This window comes from Acinonyx jubatus, chromosome B3, assembly GCF_027475565.1.
Source record: "Acinonyx jubatus isolate Ajub_Pintada_27869175 chromosome B3, VMU_Ajub_asm_v1.0, whole genome shotgun sequence".
Taxonomy (NCBI): domain Eukaryota; kingdom Metazoa; phylum Chordata; class Mammalia; order Carnivora; family Felidae; genus Acinonyx; species Acinonyx jubatus.
Window position 1 is genome coordinate 72213313 of NC_069386.1, and position 16067 is coordinate 72229379.

General features: G+C 57.2%; 2 protein-coding genes across 16 annotated transcripts in view; both read right to left on the reverse strand.

Moving 5' to 3' along the window:
* Nucleotides 1-746: 746 nt before the first annotated feature.
* On the reverse strand, nucleotides 747-11542 carry CDH24 (cadherin 24). Of its 5 annotated transcripts, XM_027065414.2 has the most exons (14): nucleotides 10847-11067; nucleotides 9794-9868; nucleotides 9003-9307; nucleotides 8518-8812; nucleotides 8215-8334; nucleotides 7973-8140; nucleotides 7610-7797; nucleotides 6945-7198; nucleotides 5890-6026; nucleotides 3435-3556; nucleotides 3242-3353; nucleotides 2746-2994; nucleotides 1167-2179; nucleotides 747-1071 (listed from the first exon to the last, which is right to left on the reverse strand). In XM_027065414.2, the coding sequence occupies exons 3-13, from the start codon at nucleotides 9201-9203 to the stop codon at nucleotides 1680-1682; spliced, it is 2346 nt and encodes a 781-aa protein (XP_026921215.1). In that variant the 5' UTR covers nucleotides 9204-9307; nucleotides 9794-9868; nucleotides 10847-11067; the 3' UTR covers nucleotides 747-1071; nucleotides 1167-1679. The 5 variants fall into 5 exon arrangements, with proteins under 5 accessions (XP_026921215.1, XP_026921216.1, XP_026921214.1 ...); XM_027065415.2 differs by lacking the exon at nucleotides 9794-9868 and having other exon boundaries at nucleotides 8518-8698; XM_027065413.2 differs by lacking the exon at nucleotides 9794-9868 and having other exon boundaries at nucleotides 10847-11066.
* Nucleotides 11543-11959: 417 nt separating this feature from the next.
* Nucleotides 11960-16067, reverse strand: part of ACIN1 (apoptotic chromatin condensation inducer 1) — a 33970-nt gene continuing 29862 nt past the window's right edge. For 10 of the 11 annotated variants that reach the window (XM_027065410.2, XM_027065409.2, XM_027065408.2 and 7 more), the window contains 6 exons: nucleotides 15714-15859; nucleotides 15221-15328; nucleotides 14974-15081; nucleotides 14413-14737; nucleotides 14211-14311; nucleotides 11960-12905 (listed from right to left, as the gene is read on the reverse strand). In XM_027065410.2, coding sequence (XP_026921211.1) covers nucleotides 12579-12905; nucleotides 14211-14311; nucleotides 14413-14737; nucleotides 14974-15081; nucleotides 15221-15328; nucleotides 15714-15859 — 1115 coding nt within the window. In that variant the 3' untranslated portion in view covers nucleotides 11960-12578. The remainder of the gene's footprint in view (nucleotides 12906-14210; nucleotides 14312-14412; nucleotides 14738-14973; nucleotides 15082-15220; nucleotides 15329-15713; nucleotides 15860-16067) is intronic. The other variant, XM_053224277.1, reaches the window with a different exon arrangement.

The window sequence follows — 16067 nt, forward strand, 5'->3', positions numbered from 1 at the left end:
CTCCGATGGCCAGCAGCCTACACTTGGAGAGGAGGGTCACAAGGACCTGTCCTGACCCATCTACTCGAATCTCCAGGAGCCCTGACTGGAGCTAGGAACTCCCTTGTCTGCTCAGGGAGTGCACAGTGAGAAATGATGGCCCTCTGCTTAGCTCCCACCCCAAATGACTTTGATTTGGTCAGTTGGCCCCTCAATAGCTCACTTCCCTGGTCCCTCTTCCTCCTCCTTTGTGTTCCATGGAGAGTAAGATGAGGACCAGGGAGAATTGAAGTTGGGGCCGGGCCCAGAATCAATGTGACCGGCGGTCTCACCCCAGCCACCCTCTCCTGACGGGCACCACAGGCCACAGGAGGACTGGCTTGCCCCCCTCTGCTGCCCCCCAGCCACATTTTTTCCCTGGTTTGAAAACCACTCTTTCCCTCCTTTCATCTCTCCTCTATTCTTCCCAATAGCTCTCACCCCCCCTTCTCCTTTCCACTCTCCCCTCTGGCCAATCCCTCTTAGTTCCCTTGGACATTTTGAGACCAACAGGAAACAGGGGAGTTGGCAGTGGGAGTGGGGGTGCTTACTTCCTGAATGGAATCAACTCAAACCCTCCTCAGGCTAGAGGGGCTTGAAGTGGACTGCCCCCCAAAGGAGAGAGGAGAGTGAGCCAGAGGGGATGGGCTAGGCCTCTCCTCCCACCCTATGGCACAGTGAAGCTCTGCACAGAAACCTGCATGTGGAACTGAAAACAGGGCTCCAGCTTTAGAAAATAAAGTGTTTGTTTATTATGAAATTAGAGATGGAGGCCTCTCCCCTTCCTCCCTTTTTCCCCTTCCCCAGCTGCCTCCCTCTTTCCTTTCCTTCCCTCCCCTCCCCCTGGGGCCTGGGAAGCACACAAGACAATGCCCAGAGCTGGGATGCCCAAGGCAGGCCAACAGCTGGGCAGAGCTCCAGGGAGGCGGCCATGGCGGGAGTGGGGTGTGCTGGAGCTCTCGCCCTGGGAGGTGGGCTGGCACCCTCTCTCTGCTGGAGGCCAGTGGAGCCAGGATGAGGCCATGAGTGATGGATGGAACCATGCGGGCAGGTCTGTAAAGACAGGAGAGCCCGGGGTCGAGGTGGTGAGTGGAGGAGGGCTTCAGGCCATCCCTGTGCCCCCAGGCCCATCATCTAGGGACACTGACCTGGGGCCGAACATCCCCTGCAGGAGGGTGGGCAGCAGTGGCTGGAAGTTTCTCTTGCTTTTGGGACGGTCAACAGAAAAAACCAAAAAGCCAGTCACAGGGACCCAGAGAGAATGCAGGCAGATGTGGGCAGGAGACAGACACAGAGCATGTATGTGGGCAAGGGAGACAGAGAGAGGGTGTGAGAGAGATTTAGAATCCGGGAGACAAAAACAGAGTCACAGAGAGAGTGGAATCACAGTGAAAGAACAGATTCAGAGTGGAGCCACACAATCCAGACCCAGACAGGAGAGCGTTACAGAAAGAGACAGAGATCCCTGGAGGGAGACACACAGACTCAGGAGGAGGGAGGTAAGAAGGAGGTTGCCCTGGGGAAGCTGGGAGGAGGGACACAGGGAGGAAAGGAGGCCTGGTGGCCCCTGGGCTGCTGCCGCCTGCCTGGACCCCGGGGGAGCTCACTCAGAGGGCCTGCGCGGGCTGCCCCACCGCGGCGGGCAGGGCCAGGGCCGGCTCTCAGGGGGCCGGGGGCTCCTTGGCCCCGTACAGCTCAGCCAGGGTGCGGAAGAGCGGCCCCCAGTCGTCCAGTGGTTCGGTGGGGCCGGAGGCGCCCCCCGCTTCGCTGCCGGAGCCCAGGGAGCTGAGGGAGCCGCAGGAGGAGCCCCGGCCCTCGTAGCCGTACACCTGCACCGAATCGTAGGGCGGCACGCTGGGGTCATCGTCCGCCTCGCGGAGCCGCAGCGCCAGGAGCTGGGCCACGTCAGAGGGGCCGGGGGGCCTGGGCTGGCGTGGCGCCCGGGCCCGGGGCAGCACGTCGCGGCGCGCTGGAGGGCCCGGGTTCGGTGGGCCCGCCCCGTCGGGGTTCTGCAGTGCGCTGATGTCGAAGGCCTCGGTGTCCTCTTCGCCGCCGCCCTCGTCATCGTAGGTGATGATGTTCTCGCGGACGTCCTCCTCCTCCAGCACCATCAGCGCTTCCTGCTTTTGCCGCCGCAGGGCCACAAAGAGCACCACCAGCGCTGGGGGAGAGGCGCACACAGGGCGCTGAGCCCGCAGGGCCCGGAACAGGGCACCTGGTTCCGTTCTGAACCGCAGGCAGGTTGGGAGACAGAGGAGACAGTGTGGCCTAGGGGTGGCAAGACCTTGGTCTGACATCTGGCAAACCTCGTTTGAGTCCTGACTTCACCCCTTACTAGCTGTGTGACTGTGGGAAGTTGCTTGGCTTCTGTGAACCTCTGTGACCCTTTAGAGGGTTTATGTGGAAAACAGGGAAAAGAAATTTACCTCTTAGAGCTGTTCAAAGGATGAAAGGAAATAGCATGAGTGATGTGCTGGGCACCACACGTGGTCCTGAGTCAGGGTTCAATAAACAGTTTTTATGGCTTGTTGCTGTCATTGTGGATGGGTATGTCAGGGAAATGAGGCCAGAGCTTTTCTCTTGGACATATGAGGCAGTGGGAAAATCCAGGCATGATGCTTCCTTCATGCCCTAGGGTGGATTTCCCTGTGTCCAGGGATCTGGCTCCTCTCTATACCCCCTGCAGCCTTGGACCCCACATCTATGTCCCATGGTGGCCTGACTCACCAAGCAAGGTGCCCATGCAGGTGATGATGGCAAGCAGGGCCCCAGTGCTGAGCCCAGCAGGGGAGAGCTGCGCCTCGGGCCGGCAGGACGCCACAGAGCCATCAGGACGGCAGCGGCACACGCTGACAGTCACTGTGGCAGTGCTGCTCATAGCTGGCTGTCCCCAGTCCCACAGCTCTATGGGAACCAGATAGGGTGCCTGGCGGGGCGGAGCAGGACGAGAGGGCAGCAGCAGGCTGGCAGAGCCATCTGTGGGAGAGGGAAGGTGTTGGCTATCTCCGGGGACACCTCCCCTGTAGGGTGGGTGCGACCCACGGAGACAGCTTCCGATGGGGAAGGTTTGCAAAGAGCAAAAACGTGCAAATCCCCATCCACTTTCTGTTGAGTGGAGGGCCCAGATATGTGGGTCAGGAGTCAGGCTGACTGGGCTAGGGGGTGGCCGAGGAAGAGAAGAGCAGGGAGACAGGCACAGGCACAGTGGTAGAAGGCTACCCACCTCGGTTGTCTCGGACAGTGAAGTTGGCATCAGGGCCCAGAGGCCCTTGAAGGGAGACACGGCTACTGTTGCCAACTTCATCTCTGTCCAGAGCCCGGATGACCTGAATCAGCTGGGAGGAAGAAGAGAGGCCTTGTATGGAGTGGGCAGCTGGAGGTCTTGAGGTCCCAACCCTGCTGCCTCAGCATCTCACCTGGCCAGGGGCTGCAGAATCACACACAAAGGTGTCGTAGGGCTCGGCCAGCTGGGGGGCGTTGTCATTCTCATCCAAGGTCTGGATGGCCACTTGCACGCGGGAGGCCTGTGCGGAGCTGTCTGAAGCCAGAACACGAACACATACACCCCACACACGCACACACGCCACAGTTTACACACAGCACACAGGGTGCACGGGCATGGATGCCACATGCAGCACACAGCATGCACGTGCAACACACAAGAAATGCACGCAATATGCGAGTGAGAAATAGCGTTGTGAAATGAAAGGAGCAACACAATGTGCACACAACATTCCCGTGGTAGCCAAGATATGTGCAATGCAGCACACACATTCGGCAGGAGGGAAGCACCCACAATACATACATACAATAACCCACATGCAGGGCACATGAACCGTGAATGAAAGGTAGACACAAAGTGCATACAAGATGCACACATACAATAGTCATGAAATAAACACATTCATACCATATATTCGATGTACACTCAGCATTTAAAGCAAATACAACACACACGAAGTGGATGTTGGATATATACAGTGAATACAGTGTCACCAGCCCCCCGGGTCGAGAGAATGCATTTTCATACACAGCGTGCGTGGGACAGAGACAGACACACGTGCGCGCGTGCGCGCGCACACACACACACACACACACACACACACACACACCATCAGAGGTCCGGGAGGCCATGGTATAGCAATGAGTATCACTTAGAGCTGGCCTTGGGGAGCCAGGCCAGCCTGGGTACCAGAGCTAGACACAGGCCCCCTTCTTCATGCATCCCTTTATCAGGTGGCTTCATCATTGCCCTGCCTTGCTCCTCACTGCCAATGCCATCCAAGAGAGAATGGAAAACAGGTACCCCTGCCCACCCTGGTGCTCACCTCTCCTGGTTGAGCCTCCCACATTCTTTAGTCCTTCTCCAGGTGGGGAGAGAGCTGGCTAGCCCTGGTGAAGGGGCTAAGGTCCCAGCCTGGGCAAGGGAGGCTGAGTGGGCTCCCCAGCCAAGGGTTTGGGGCTCCATTCCTTCTCTGCAGTCAAGACCCGGGGCCTGCTACTTGATATTGGGGTTCGTTGCAGAGCAGGATTTGGTGGGAGGGTGAGAAGGCAGGGAGGGGAGCATGCGCGTGCACACACGCGCGCGCGCGCACACACACACACACACACTCACACGGCTACGTATACACAGGCAACTACAAATACACTATGTAAACACGCAGGGGCATTCCCATGGACAGATACACAAGCACTTCTATGTAACACACAGCGACATGGGCATAAACATAAGCCCATACACAGAAAATTCTACACTGAGAGGAGATAACTGCTCTGATTCTGCAGCCTGACTGGGTCTGATGGCTCTTCCACTTAACGTCTGTGTGACCTTGGGAAGTTACTTAACTTCTCTCTGCCTGAGTTTCCTTATTTTCAAATGGGGAACTAATCATACCTCCCACATAAAGTTGTAGTGGTGATTACATTAATTCATTCACATTTGGTACTTAGAACAGTGCCTGATACACAATAAGTAATAAATTACCTGTCCGCAAACACTCACACATGCAAAACGATATATATAAATGGCCACTTGTACCCTATTATCATATACATCAAATTACACATATGCACAAATATTCTATACTCAACTACATATACACACAAATACGTGTATGTATTTTCACACACACAGAATTATACACACATGTAAGTACACACTCACACGTACACATACTATATAGTTCTTCACTGACACGTACAAACATCTGTGCACACAGTTACAACTCCCACAGACAGGACACAGAGAGAAAATGTAGGAGACCCTGGGGCGTGAACAGGGGTGAGATGGGGGGGTTCACAAAGGGGAAGGAAGTCTTCCTATCTCCGGTGGCCATGGCTGCCCAGAGGTAGTCAACCCATGCTGCTGGTGACTGGTAGCTGACAGGGGCAGGAGCTGGGCCCTCTCTTCTACCTTGAAGGCTCTCTGTGGGGCTTCCCTGAGAGGGGCTTCTGGGGCCCCCCCCAGTCAGCCCCCAGAGGAGGGACCCAGCCCTTCCCTGAACCCTGGCTTCAGCCTGCAGCAGACAGTGGGAAGGGCAGGGTCTGCCAAGGTGCAGGTTGGGGTTTGTTAGGGGTTGGAAGCTATCTGAGGTTAGGTTTGTTTCCCAGTTGGGGAAAGTCAGGCATGGGAGTGAATTTAAAGTCAGGGGAATGTGCAGGCAGACCCACTGTGCCCAGGCCAGCCCAGCCTCAGAGACCAGAAGGCCTGCCTGGTGGTGATGATCCAGGCTGGGGACCCGGCGCTGCACACAGTGAGGAGTGGTGGCAGTGACTGCCCCTCCCTCCCCCCCCAACTCCCCCTGCTCAGGGACAGCTCCTCTGCCAGGAGGCTGCTGCTTTCCCCTCTCCTGGGGGCCCAGGGCTCCTCACCGAGCTCTGTGGCCAACACTGTGAGGTTGTGCCAGACACGAGTCTCGCGGTCCAGGGGCACCACCGTGCGGATGGTGCCGTCTTCAGGCTCGATAGAGAAGCAGCGCTCTGGATCCGAGTGGGGGAGGATGGAGTATCTGGGGAAGATGGAGTGGAGCTGGGGGCTGATCTGGGGCAGGGCCGGAGCTGGCTGCTACCCCTCCCTCCCTTCTGTTTGCCTTGCTGGGACTCTTGGCTCTTCTGGGCAGAGGGCCCGAGCTCGTCTGGGCTGAGCCTGCCCCGTGTACCCAGAGCCATGATTCACATTAGGGTCCCCTTAAAAAACAAATCATTTGGGGAAGTCATAAACATTAAACACCTGTCCTAAGACTCAGGGGGACTGGGTTTCATGGGGTTGGGAGAGGAAGAGGTGGAAAAGGGGTAGATATGATCTGTCTGTCAGACTCTTGGGCTCTGTTTTGGGGACCCAGGGACCTGTGTTTCAGCTTTGCTTTGCCTGAGACCAGCTGTGTGACCTTGGGTGAATCGTTCAACCTCTCCTTACTTAACCACAAAATGGCAATGACGCCAGCACCTCCCTCATTCCTGTGACAGGGATGCCCAGAGGTGGGAAGAGTGGCTCTTCTCAAGGCAGACAAATCCAGATTTGGATCCCAACTCTGGCGATGTAACCTTGGGCAAGTAACTTAAGTTCTCGGGGCCTTGTCTCTAAAACAACGGGTGATGATCATGCCTACTTCATGGGGCTGTCGTGAGAATTGAATGTGGTCAAGCGTTTGGTAAAATGTGAAGCAATAGTGGTAGCCATCACCCACCCACCAAGCTCCTCCCAAGAGATTGCATTTGCTTGCACCGCCACTGGCACCGCCATTGGAGAGCGGTAATTAGCCAGGTCCTCCAGCCCTCCCCTGGCCCCCAGTCCCGCAGAGTGGGCTCCTGCAGCCAGAAGGTGAGTGTGATTTTTCCATGAAGGGGACCCATCCTCAGTGGGAATAGCCTGCTGCTGAGCTCCTTCCCTGAGTCCCGGCCCTTCCCCTGCCCACACCCCAGCTCACCTGATTGGGCTGGCTGGGGAATCCAGGTCAGAGGCTGAGACCTGGCCCACCAGCGTCCCGGGAGCTTTGTTCTCAGGCACTGCCAGGTGATAGGCAGCCTGGGCGAAGGCAGGGGGCTCTGGGGCATCCTGCACAGCCACGCGTACCGAGGCCACGTCCTTGAAGGGCCCTCGCCGCAGGTAAGCTGGGTCGATGAGGGTGTTGGTGGCCTCCACACGGAAGGAATAGGAGCGCCGGGTCTCAAAGTCTAGGGGCTATGGGGAGGGGACGGGGAGTGACTGAGGCACGTGGAAACCAGGGCAGGCCCAAGCTCCCGGGAGATAAGAGAGATGTTCCCTCTCCATGCAACCAGTGCTCAGCCCACCTGACAGGAGAGGTGGGCACCTGAGAGGCAGTGGCCTCGGTGGTCAGAGTGAGGCAGATGACTTAGTCCGTAACTCTAGGTGTGGCTCCAGCTTCACCACAGACTGGCTACATAAAAAGTCCTGAGCCAGTCATTCCCCCTTGCTGGGCCCCAGTCCCTCATCTGAAAGAGGACTAGATGACCATGATCCCTAAGCTCCAACGGTGGTCCCGAGTCTGTTGTAGACCAGTTAGAGGGGTGCCTCATGGGGCAGGAGGCATGCATGAGTGAGTCTGCAAGTGTTAGCAGACAGGAGACTAACCTTGCGGACGGTGAGAAGCCCATCTCGACCCTGGGAGTCTGTGCTGATGCTGAAGGCCTCGGACCCCTCTCCGTCCAGGATGCTGTATGCCATGAGGGCGTTGTCCCCCAGGTCTGGGTCCTGGGCCCGCAGACGGCCCACTAGGGTGCCTGGCCCAGCAGTCTCCACCACAGAGAACTGGTACAGGCCTTGGGTGTGGATGGAGAGGAAACATTCTTAGAGGGGTCCCAGCCCTCCTCCCTCCCCCAGCACTTCCTTCTCCTGGGGGCTGGCTAAGGGAGGGGCGGGAGAGAAGACTTCTCCAGAGGCCGTAGGGGGTGGGGCGGTCAAAGGATGGGTCAGGTGGCAGCACTGGCCCCTTACTTTGAGGGAACTTGGGGGGGTTGTCGTTGACATCGCTGAGGGTGACTGTCACTGTAGTGCTGCCCGACAGCCCCCCCATGTGGCCGCCCATGTCCTTGGCCTGAATCACCACCAAGAACTCCTCCTGTGTCTCCCGGTCCATGTTGGGTATGGCGGTCCGCACCACTCCTGGGGAGAGACGAGGGGTCAGGGGGTGCCTGTTCCCATGGCTGCCCCCCCAGGTTCCTGAGCCCTATTCTCACCAGTCTGGGGGTCGACAGAGAAGAAAGGCAGTCCATCCAGCACGGTGTACACCAGCTTGGCGCTGTTCCCGTAGCTGGGGTCATCAGCATCGTGAGCCGTCACCTGGATCACTGACGTCCCTGTGGGGTGTCCCGGCACCCCCACTCAGCAGGGGCAGGGCCAGGTGGGAAGGAACAGCAGATGAGGGGGACCCAGACATGACGGCAATGAGGGAAGGAGAGGTGAGGGACGGCAATGTGGGAAGGAGAGGTGAGGGTGCTCTAGGAGACGGACCCCGGGATGGTCAGAGTTGGGGTACTCACCGACATTGGACATCTCGGGCACTGTGGCGTGGTAGGGACCGAGGGGAAAGATAGGTGGATTGTCGTTGATGTCTTGCACCTTGATGATAAACTCTGAAGGGGGCTCCAGAGGCCGGTTTGAGGCTCGGTCCACGGCTTGTGCAAGCAGCACATACTGTGCCTTCTCCTCTCGGTCCAGGCTCTTGGTGACATGGATATTGCCTGTGGCCTCATCAATCACAAATACAGTGCCTGCCCCCTCCCCGGTCAGCAGGTACTTGGTGCGGCCCTCGCCCCTGTCCACATCCGAGTGCAGCTGTAGGGGTCAGGGAAAAATGGCAGCGGGTTCCAAGCATAGGGACAGAAGGTTAAAGAGTCTAAGTCTATGACTGGGTGGAGCGTTGGGAGTCCTGAGGGACCAAGGTCATTGTAGAAGTGGTGAAGTTGCAGGGCAGGGCCTAAGGGCCTCAAGAGTCAAGGTAGACATGGGAAGGGCTGATCCTTACCTTACCAATAAGGACGGGCTCTGGACCGGCATATTCCTCAATGACAAAGAACTGGTTCCACACCCAGCTCCTTCGGTTCCGTAGCAGTACTGGTCCTGGGCCCCCCCGGGACCCTGCCCAGGCCTGGGCTGGGGCTGCCAGGCGCCCCATGCAGCCCCAGCCACCCAGCCAGGCCAGGAGGAGCCTTACCAGACCCCACATGTTTGGGCTCCAGCCGGGGCTCTGTTCACTGTCCCTGGGTACTGAGGCATGAGCTGGCCGGGGCAGAGGGGCAGATGCGTTGGAGCTACCCCATGGATCCACACCTGTAGGACAGGTAGTTGTTCAGGGTCAAAGAAACCCTTCTCTCCCCACCCCCCAACCAAAGTTAGATGCTGAAGATCAGACCTCCAAGGAACCAGACATCCCACTGCCCAGAACCCAGACTGAGACAGAGCAGACAGTTTGATCCTTCTCTCCACCCAGGCTCTGCCTGTATTCACCTCCAGCCCTACAAGCTGATAAATCTCTGGCCAGTCAACTCTGAGTCGAGAAGCTGGGGAAGAAAACAGGAGAGGGGATGCCAGAAGGGTTTAGAACCCTAAATGTGGCTCCTGTTCTCCCAGGTTGGGCATGCAGCCAGGGGGTTGGAGGAGATGGGGACTACCAGAGAAAGGGCTTAAAATCCAGAGGCTGGGACTCATGAAGGTGTGGTGTCAGGGTGTCTAGGGTCAGGCTGAGCAATGACAAGGAGTGCAGCCGAAGACAGGGTTGCGAGCCTGTGAAAGTCCCTCTTTCACGGAGAACCCCACCTCTCCAGAACCTGCCCCCAGCTCATACTGCCAGCTGAAGTCCTTGAAGGGGGACTCCAGAGTGGAGGGCCAGCCCTGAAAGAAGAGGGGGTAGAGTTGGGGGCCAGGGCCAGGAGGCTGGGAAGGGAGAGCAGAGAGTACAGATACAACGTTACTGAGGGTGAGACCCAGACTCAGGCACTGTCCGGCACAGACTGAGACAGAATGGCAGCAAGAGACACAAGGAAAGAGATCAAAGGAGGCAGCCTGGATGTGTGATAGGCAGAGAGGAGTCATAGGTAACAGGCTTGGGAATGGTTGGGAGGGGGGCAGAGGGGCTTTCTGTGTGTGATGGGCAGACAGGGGCAGCCCTCAGCTATGGGGGGTTAGGCCAGGCCTGGAGAACTTCAATCTGGGAGAGGGGGGTGGCCAGGAGGGGCTTCGGGAAGGGAGCTGGAGAGAGGACCCTTCCCACTGCTGTCTCCTCCCTCTCCTCCTGGGGGGCATCCCTCAGGTAGCTGTGGCTGCCACCCCTCCTTCCCCAGAGCAGAAACACACCTGCCAGTCCTTTGCCCCCCCGAGGGAAGAGGGAAGCCGGAGGGAAGCCGGAGGGAAGCCGGGGGACCAGAGCGGGAGGCGGGACGAGGAGAAGGGAAGGGCTGGAGGAGTGGGAAACAGGATAGCGGGAAGGGAAGAGGAGGCGAAAGGGAAGGGACGGGGAAAGGAAAGGAGAGCGGGAAAAGGCAAAGAGAAAGGAAAGGAAAGGTAGGGGAAGGAAAAGGCAAAGAGGAAGAGGAGATGGAGAAAGACAGGGCAAGAGGGAGAGGGAAGAGGCGGAGGAGGCAAACAGGCAGAGAGAAGGCAGGATGAAGAGAAATCAAGGGAGAGGAAAATGGGGAAAGGAGGGAGAGTAGGTGCGAGGGAAGAAGGGAAAGAGGTAGAGCGCGGGAGACGGGAGCGGGCAGTGGGCTCCCAGCCGCGGAGCGCACCGCTCTGAAGACACCCGCAGGCTGCGGGCCCCCTGCTGCCCCTCCGCGGGTTGTCGACCCCGGGCTCCGGGGCAGGCGCCCTTACCTGGCAGTGCCGAGGGGCCCAGGCCGGCGGGGAGCGTCCCCGCCCGCCCCCGTCGCCGGGTCCCGGGGGCGCAGCCCCGAGCGTATCGGAACGGGCGCCGCGGCTCCGCTGCAGGTCTGAGCGGCCCCGGCGAGAACAAGGGAGCGAGACGGAGGGGGCGGGGGAAGGAGGCTCCGCCTGCGGAGGAGCGAGGCGGCTCCGCGGCGCGCGGGAGAGAGCCCAGCCTCCGACCCTCCCCGGCCAGCCCGGGCCCGCGCGGCGGGGGCGGGGGCGGCGCTGCCGGGCCGCCGGGCGCATACAGATGCAGCGCCCCTCCCGGGCCGGGCCCGCAGCGCCCGGCGGGCCACTTGGGCGGGAGGACGTCCAGGCCCCGGCGCCAGGCCGTCTTTCAACGGCTGGCGAAGAGGGTGAAGCCGGGAGCGCCGAGCGGCCCCCGCACACCGCCCGCAGCGGGGCGAAGGGCGAGCGTGTGGTGAGGCGGGGAATTAGGAGCTCGCTGCGGAGAGGCCCGGCTCCAGCTCCCGGGGCGGCCTCCGGGGCGGCTGTAAACCCCGGCCACAAGGCGGCGGCATTTGGGGGGCCGGTGCGGAGCACCAGAGCGGGCCGACTGGGGCAGCGCTTAAGCCCGGCAGAAGGGTCCAGGGACACCGCGGGCTGAGCCCAGGGAACAGGTCAGGGCCCGAGGCACGCCAGCAGCGGGAGGGGACGGAGGTGGGGAGTGGAACCTTTTTGGGAAGCTCCTTTACAGGTTCCCATTGAGCTAGTGGCTGCCGCCCCCTGGCGGCAGCCGTGGGAGGCGCCTTGAAGGAGGCGAGCAGGTGACCAAAAGCCTACACCACAGGAAGGACTGGGAACCTCCTCAACCCTCCAACCAACACTCCTCTTGGCAGGGGTCTTCCCCTCTCTGCCCTCCAGTGAGTTAGATCCTCTGTGGCGACGTGGTTACAGCCAAGGCAGAGATGGAGGGCGGGAATTCCCTGCTCCAGGAAGCAGCAGGCTTCCTGAACAAGTGTAGGGAGTGCAAACAGTGGTGCTTCCATGCTACCAGTCCTCTTCAACTCAATTTGGCTCTCCCCCACGCCCTGCCCAAGGAAGGCCAGTAACACACACTAGTTAAAACTAAGTCAGATTTTTATTATTTTCCATAGACCACATCATTTAATAATAAAAAAAATAAAAATAAAAATTGAACAAAAGGAAAAGGTGGATATAAAGTGGAACCGGTGGGCAAGAGGCAAGGACTGCAGGACAGAAGAGACTGGGAACTGCAGGGGCCCTGGGACTCAGGAGGAGATGCTGATTCAGCTCATAGGTGACCCAGTCCTGGCCCCGGCTGTTCCCAAGAGGGGGGTGTGAGTACCCAAAGGAGGTGGTGAGCAGGATGGAGGAAAAATGAAAGAGGTGTGGGGCTCCTGGCTGTTCCCCGCCTCTGGGCCAACCACCTTCCTCCCTAACCTAGCTCTTCCCTCTCAGATTTATCATGGGAAATGAGAGGGAGAAGAGGGCGAACTCCCAAGAGATAGGTTATGGGGGTGGGGCTTTGGGGGGGAAAGATGGCCACTACTCCATTTGGTATGTGGGGACAGGTGGCAGCCATACTTCAGCACTGGGTAAAAGATGTGAAAGACCCCTGGTTATAGGGTGGTAGAGATTGTACCTATCCCTCTGTGGCCTCGAACCCCCCAGGGCAGGGTGGCTGATGCCTGCAGCTCTCCCTCTCAAGTTTTCCCAGCTAGCGGCGCCCGCCCCGGTCCCGCACAGGTGTGCTCCGACTCCGGCTCCTGCTGTGGCGCTTGGTGTCTCTGCGGTCCCTCTCCCTGCCTCGCTCCCGGTCCCTCTCCCTATCCCGATCTCTATCACCCCTGTCACGCTCCCTTTCCCTCTCTCTTTCCCTGTCCCTCTCTCTGCTGTGCTCTCGACGCTTCTCCCGCTCCAGCTGTCGGTTCCTTTCCCGCTCTGCTTCCTTCTCCCGCTCCTTTTGCTCTTCCTCCTCTTGCTCCTTTCGCCGCTTCTCCCGCTCCTTGGCCCGTTCAGCCCGCTCTGCCTCCTTCTGAACAATCTGCAGCAGGCAGCAAATGTAGAGAATAGGCATCTTGGCCCTGCTCATGCCAGTCCCGCTTTGTCTATCTGCATCTGGACCCTGCCCTCCTAGCTCAGGGTCACTGTCAGCTCTGCTGTTAAGCAAGAAGTGTCAGCAATCACATCTGTCTTGGGGTCTTAATTCAAGTTTTTACCTTTTATACCCACAACAGGTAGTGGCACCAGTCATGCCTGGCCTCTGGTATTTCCCTAGCTACCTAGATGTGAACAAACTACTTTTCTGTTTAGTTGAGTAATATCAGCCTCAAATTCCCAAAAGGCCCATCACTAAGAAACTTAAATTTAAAAAGCAAAAAATCCAAGTAAACAAACAAACAAGTAAAAAGCAAAAAATCCTAGTGGTGCTTGGCTGGTTCAGTCAGAAGAGCATGCAATTCTTGATCCTGGGGTTGTGAGATTGAGCCCCACACGGGGTGTAGGGATCACTTAAATAGATAATTAAAAAAAAAAATGTTCTTAATTTTTTTATTTTTGAGAGAGAGAGAGAGAGAGAGAGCGAGCATGCGCACAAGCAGGGCAGGGGTGGGGGCGGAGGGGGACAGAGGATCCAAAGTGGGCTGTGCGCTGACAGCAGCGAGCCCAATGTGGGGGCTTGAAACTCTTGAACTGTGACATCATGACCTGAGCTCAAGTCAGACATGGAACCAACCGAGCCACCCAGGTGACCAAAATAAATAAATAATAATAAAAAAAAAAGTCCTAGAAATAAAAAAGCAGAGAAGTGGATGAATCTAGAAAATGGATTTCTTGGGGCGCCTGGGTGGCTCGGTCGGTTAAGCGTCCGACTTCGGCTCAGGTCATGATCTCACAGTCTGTGAGTTTGAGCCCCGCGTCAAGCTCTGTGCTGACAGCTCGGAGCCTGGAGCCTGTTTCAGATTCTGTGTCTCCCTCTCTCTCCGCCCCTCCGCTGTTCATGCTCTCTCTCTGTCTCAAAAATAAATGAATGTTAAAAAAAAAATTTTTTTTTAAAAGAAAATGGATTTCTTGGCTAACAGAAATCAATTTCCAAGAGGCATGGCTGACACAACTATATAAACCCAGTTCCTGTCTTCGTGTCAACCTTTACCCTCTTGGGTTTGGCTTCTCTGTGGCATACTTGGCACGTGGTTCTTAAAACTACCTCTTTCTGTGATGCTTAGTTTCTCCCCTTACTATCCTAAGCCAACACCTGGGCCTACTCAACCCTCTAGTCACGTGACTCTCTCTGCAGACTGCCGGCAAGACTGGGTGCTACTCTGAGTGGAGCAGGAAGGTGAGCACTCACCTGGCTGTCAGTCAGAGGGAGCCAATAGATGCAGGGAGCTGCCTTGGTTTTACGGAAAAGGTCATCCAGCAGCTTGGCAGGTGGTTCCTCCTGAGCTTTCTCTGAAGTGGAAGAAAGCAAGTCAGACTTTATGCCTCTGACCCTGTGTCCCATCCCATTTGGACCCCTGCTAACGGGTGTGTATGCCCCCACCACTAAGTACCTTTCTTCTCACTCTTCTTTTCTTTAGACTTCGCACGTTCCTTGCGGCGGCGGTCACGGGACCGTGATCGGGAGCGGGGCCCTTCTCGAACTTTGTCCCGATCCCATTCACGCTCTGATCGAGTTCGCTCCCGCCGCTCCATTTCCCGTTCCCGCTCTGCCCACTGTTCCCGCACCGCCCTCTCCTGCTCCCGCTGTTCTGCCCGGGGATGCTGTGGTGGCTGGGCTGGGGGTGGGGGCGGGGGGTGCAGGGGCCGTGGTACCCCCTGCTCCTCTGTCTTAGTTTCAGAGGGACGGTCCACCAAGAGGCCCCGGTGATAATCCAGCTGTGGGTAGAGGAGGGACAAGGACAGTCAGGATGGAGATGATATCACTCCCACTGAAGGAGCCCAGGTACCAGGGCATACAGATTTTGGAGCCCCATGGTTCAACCAAAGGAACCAAGGGGGAGGGAGAAGAGGGAGAAGGAATCTCAATGACTGCAGGTTTGGCCAGGATCTCAGCTGGTTTCTAGCAGATAATGGCCTCCCCTGCCCCTCCTTCCTTTCTCTAGGTTTCTTACCTCCTCTTGCTCAGCATAGTCAGCACAAAGGAATTTGGGGTTGGACTGGGGCCACTTGACCCCATGTAGAGCTGTGCGGGTGGCAACTGCTTCCTCTACTGTTGAGTACTGGTGGAGGAAGGGAGAAGGTGGAGGGTCACAACAGGCCTCAATCCCTCCCACTTGCCACAGGGCCCTCAATTCCACCCACATTAGTCACAGAAGGAAATCTATGCCACAACCTAGAGGATCAGCATCCTTTCCTCACCGTTACAAAGCAGTGAGATTTGATCTTGTCAATCCAGAAGGCCTCTTCCACCAGAGTTCCTGTCCGTCCCAACAATTCCTTTAGTTGGCCTAAAGTAAAGGGACGCACCTGCCAGCGAAAACGGAGTTTCAGAGTCTTAAAGAAAGCAAGAACAACACTGTAACTAGTATTCAGATTCCCCAAATCTCTGGCACAGGAGGACAGCTTCAAAGTCTGGGTGAGGGCAAAGGGGTCAGGAACTCTCTTGCATGGGAAGCGAGAAGAGTGGTAACAGAGGTACTATGTGCCAGGCCCTCCACAAATCCTCCAGACAAACCTTACAGGCTGATACTTTGTCCCTATTTTTCAGGTGAGGAAACTGGTTGTGAGAGATTAAGTTCAGTTGCTCAGTGAATAACTGACAGATCTAGGAGCTGAAGCTAAGAAACAGGAACCCAAAGCTCAAACTCTTAACCACTGAACAATGTGCTGTGGGGAAACAACGCCGACTCACCAAATTGGAGATGTGGACGATGTTACTGATCTTGCCCCGGGGCGGGGAGGGCACCTGAGCAGTTCGGACTGGGTCATCAATTGTAATGGAAACTCCAGACTTTTGCTGGCTAATGGAACGTCGAGTTAAGGTATCTCCTAAAGTCACTATCAAAAAGAGCACACAAACGGTTTTCAGCAGGGAGCAATGCTGGCTCTTTCACCTCTGATACGCCTTTCTTTTCTCTTATTCTCCACCACGTAGTCCTCTTCCACCTAATGTGCTGAACACCTATAATGTGCAAAGTGAAGCTCCATATTATGGAGATTGAAAGATTCTAACCTAGCTCTCATGCAGCTTAGTAACAAGGAGGCA